This window comes from Grampus griseus (assembly GCF_964374135.1).
Source record: "Grampus griseus genome assembly, chromosome: 1".
Taxonomy (NCBI): domain Eukaryota; kingdom Metazoa; phylum Chordata; class Mammalia; order Artiodactyla; family Delphinidae; genus Grampus; species Grampus griseus.
Genome location: NC_139017.1, coordinates 37,214,413 through 37,218,576, shown reverse-complemented (window position 1 = coordinate 37,218,576; position 4,164 = coordinate 37,214,413). Strand labels below are relative to the sequence as shown.

Genomic DNA, 4,164 nt, shown 5'->3' with positions numbered 1-4,164 from the left:
AATCTTAGGCAATCATCTTGAAAATTCTTGTTTTTCTTATTTCCAGAAGTCAGGCAAGAATGTGGATTACATCACATAATCATTACCCTCTTGCAGGAGGCCAGGAAACCTCAAAGCCCTTTTGGGGTCTCTTTCTCTAATTACCAGTACCTTTCTCACTGGAGTATTTGTCTTAATCCTCAACTCCAACTAGCATTTCTTTGTTTTGTCAACTGAGGAGGAGAAAAACCATATAAAGTTCTCAGATAGGACACAGAGTATAGTGGTGAGATGCAAGGATCCTAGAGACAGACAAGTTCAAGTCTCAGCTCTTAGTTACCTCCTGGCACTCTTACTTTGGGCAAATTTCTTAACCTCTCTAAGTTTTGTAATGAAAAACAGGGATAAACACCACGTCCCGCCTTGTAGAGTTTTTCTGAGGGTTAGATGAGCAACACCAACCCAGTCTTCCCCATCACCATCTAGGACCTTATTTGGGACATGTGTTACAAGCCTAAACCCTCCCCTTCTTCATAGCGACTTCCTTCTTGGGCGGAAGAAACCTGGTCTCCTTTCCTGGTCAATGACTTCAACTGGAAACACCTCGGTCCATGAGGTCAGAGATGTCCTAACAATACTGAACCTCAAAAGGGAAGAGATGAGGATCTCAATCCCTTTGATTTCTAAAAGTTTCTTGGCACCCCGTGTAAATATGCCTTCCCTCTTCCCACCCCACATACACCAACCAGCAATCCCTATCTACCAAGAACACAGAGAGGGGTTGCCATTGTCTGACCAAATAAAATCCTATTCCACCACTGTAATACATCTGCATTTCATATATTTGCTTCATCTTTATACTATATCTTTCCTATAACATGAATCATAAGTATTTGGTTCTACTGTATACTCAATTGCATATTCTTTTTGTTAATTATAATGTAAGCATTTTCATATTGCTACATAAACAAGTAAGCTTGTTACTAAATAGCCACAATTCAGAGAAAAGCCATTAAGTGGTTCTTTCCAGAAAAAGAAGGTCTGGTCCAAGCTGACCTGACATTTCCAAAACCAGAAACACACTTTTTTGGGGACTAGCAGATGCAAAGTATTATATATAGAATGGATAAACTATATTGTATAGCACAAGGAACTATATTTAATATCCTATAATAAACCATAATGGAAAAGAATATGAAAAAAGGAACACTTTTAAATAGCAGTTATTCTTGCTATAAAACATTCCAATGTTTCTTCTCATTGGGTAATCCCATCAAAATGATAATAATATCATTTATTTTGTTACTATTCTGTCCTAAGCATTTTTGCAAGTGTTACTTCATTTATTCCTCATAATCTTATTAGATCAGTATGGTTATGCCCACTTTTCAAATAAGAAAATTGAGGTGCAGTGGATAAAGTATTCTGCAAAATGTCACTCAGCTAGCAGATGAAAGGGCTGTGATTCAAAACAGGTCTATGTGATTCTGTAACTCATGCCTATATCATCCTAATTTACAGAATTCTGCACAAACAAAATGTCAACCAAAGGGCTTAAAAGGCAACTGTGGCAGAAATTTTTAAACCTAAGACTGTTAGAGTCGGAGCTAGATGGTAGTTGTAGTGGTAAAATTATATTTTATTCAGAAACAGTTACAACAGGGGGAAAGAGATCTCAGTATAGAACTGGGCTCAATTCCAAAACAGCATGCACAAGTGGGGATTTCTAGTCAAGGGTGGAGGTCAGGGGGTGGAAAATTACGGAAAGGATTACTTACATTATCTACAAGGGTGAGGGGGATTTCTGCCTAAAGCGACTTGATAGAACTCTTGCTGAAGGCAAGCCAAGGTGATCATATATCACCTGGGGGATGCTGGGGAATGTGGACTTTTCTATATTGAGGATGACCAGATATCAAGGGTGGGGGGCTCTCTTTAAAGCAACTTAGCAAGATTCTTGCTGTGACTGACTGATGCTGGCCCAACAAGGACAGACACCAAGGTCAAGGCCTAAAGGGTTCAAAGGAGCCTAACTAAGGTTTGGTCAAGGAGAGCCTTTGTCAAGACTCAGTCAGTGGCTCTGAAGCTCAAGAACTTCTTAGTGGCAGAGACGACTTAGAGCAGAAAGTCACATGTAATGGGCCCCACTTGCCACTGTCTATGAGCTGTTTGGTTGCCTGGATTGTTAGACACCTTGCTTTGTGCTCCCACCAACAGTTCAGTACAGTATTGGCTGAGACCACAGAATGGCAGAGCCTAGGAAAACTTTCCATGAGACATGCCATGTTCTAGTCTATGTTAAATCCAGTGACAAGCTGAAAGACACGTATAGAGTAGAAAAATTGTCAAGGTGACCTTAATCCAGAGGCGCCATATTTTATAAGCAAATTTTAAGAGAAAAAGGTAGGCAAGTGGTTAAAGAAGATTCGAGATAGATAGATAGGCAGAAAATTCAGCCATGAGAAAGGAGATCCTACCATTTGCAACAACATGAATGGAACCTGAGGACATTATGCTAAGTGAGACAAGTTAGAGAAAGATAAAAACTGTACAATATCACTGACATGTGCAATGTAGAAAAGCTGAACTTATAGAAAAAGAGAGTAGAATGGTGATTGCCAGGGGCTGGGGTGTGGCGGGAATAGAAGAGGTGTTGATCAAAGGGACAAACTTGCAACTAGTAGATAAATAAGTCATAGAGACCTAATGCAGAGTATAGTGAATATAGACACTATTGTATTATAATCAGCAAACTCACTAGGAGACTAGATCTTAATTATTCCCACCACAAAAAAAAATCATAATTATGTGACATGATAGAGGTACTAACTATCTCTACAGTGGCCATCATATAAGAATATACAAATGTATCATATCAACATCTTGTACACCTTAAATGTGCACAATGTTATCTGTCAAATATATTTCAATAAAAAATACTTTTTCAAACCAAAAAAGAAGATAGGCAATATAAATGTATGTGTGTATACATATATATGTAGATATAGATATATAAATATATTTATACAAACATATATACAAACAGTTTACCCTTGAACAGCATGGGTTTGAACCACATAGGTCCACTTATATTTTCAATAAATATGTACTACAGTACTACATGATCCCTGGTTGGTTGAATGTGCAGATGCTGACCGCAGATACAGAGGGCTGACGTTAAAGTTATACATGAAAGTGGCCCTGTTACCTTGGAGAGCTGAAGGGGTCTGGAGATCCTGTGACGGTGCTCTGGGCCGGAGATCTAAACAATCTAAACATTAAATAGTACAGCTGCCTCAAATCCCTGGGAATTTCAGAATGACTGACACTTCTGAAGCTGTTCCAAATTTTGAAGAGATGTTTGTCAGTAGATTCACAGATGACAAAGAGTACCAGGAATACCTGAAACGCCCTCCTGAGTCCCCTCCAACTGTTGAGGAATGGAATAGCAGAGCTGGTGGGAACCAAAGAAAGAGAGGCAATCGGTTGCAAGATAACAGACAGTTTAGAGGTAGGGATAGCAGACGGGGGTGGCCAAGTGACAATCAATCCAATCAGTGGCATGGACGATCCTGGGGTAACAATTACCCGCAGCACAGACAAGAACCTTACTACCCCCATCAATATGGACACTATGGTCACAACCAACGGCCTCCCTATGGCTACTACTGATAGAGATGTCAGCAGTTTTTAGTAAAACCATTTACTCTGTTAATATGACAAAAGTTTATGTTGTGTTTTCTGTTGGTCATAGTTTTACATCTGATTGTAGAGAGTGGACTGATTTTTTGGAACTTGAGACATTTTTTAAATTAGATCTTACTGGAGAGATATGATGGCTGCTGGAAATATCAATAAATACTCCCCTAAAAAGGTTGTGGATTATATCGCTTGACTTCTACCTCAGATTCTTCTTTATTTCATGAGTTAATAGTGCTTTGAATGTTGTGAATTTTTTCCTTGTTTGACTTTCAGGAGTTCTTTGTTTTACACAGAAATAAAGATTTTACATAGAAAATGCTTGCTTTTACTTTGTAAGGTAAGTAAGTATCCCTATACTCAGATGTGCTCATTCCTAATATTTTACAGAAGTAGTACAATCAACTCCTAAATGCACAACTGTGCTTACTTGTGGCATAGTTGTAGTTGAAAGGAAAACAGTTGTAGTATATTTCGTTTGGCTTT

General features: G+C 38.7%; 1 protein-coding gene across 1 annotated transcript; it reads left to right on the top strand.

The window, feature by feature from the left end:
- Positions 1 to 3,297: 3,297 nt before the first annotated feature.
- On the top strand, positions 3,298 to 3,651 carry LOC309825679 (RNA guanine-N7 methyltransferase-activating subunit-like protein; the record flags this gene model as incomplete). Its single annotated transcript, XM_082659312.1, has 1 exon — positions 3,298 to 3,651. The coding sequence occupies one exon, from the start codon at positions 3,298 to 3,300 to the stop codon at positions 3,649 to 3,651; it is 354 nt and encodes a 117-aa protein (XP_082515438.1).
- Positions 3,652 to 4,164: the final 513 nt, after the last annotated feature.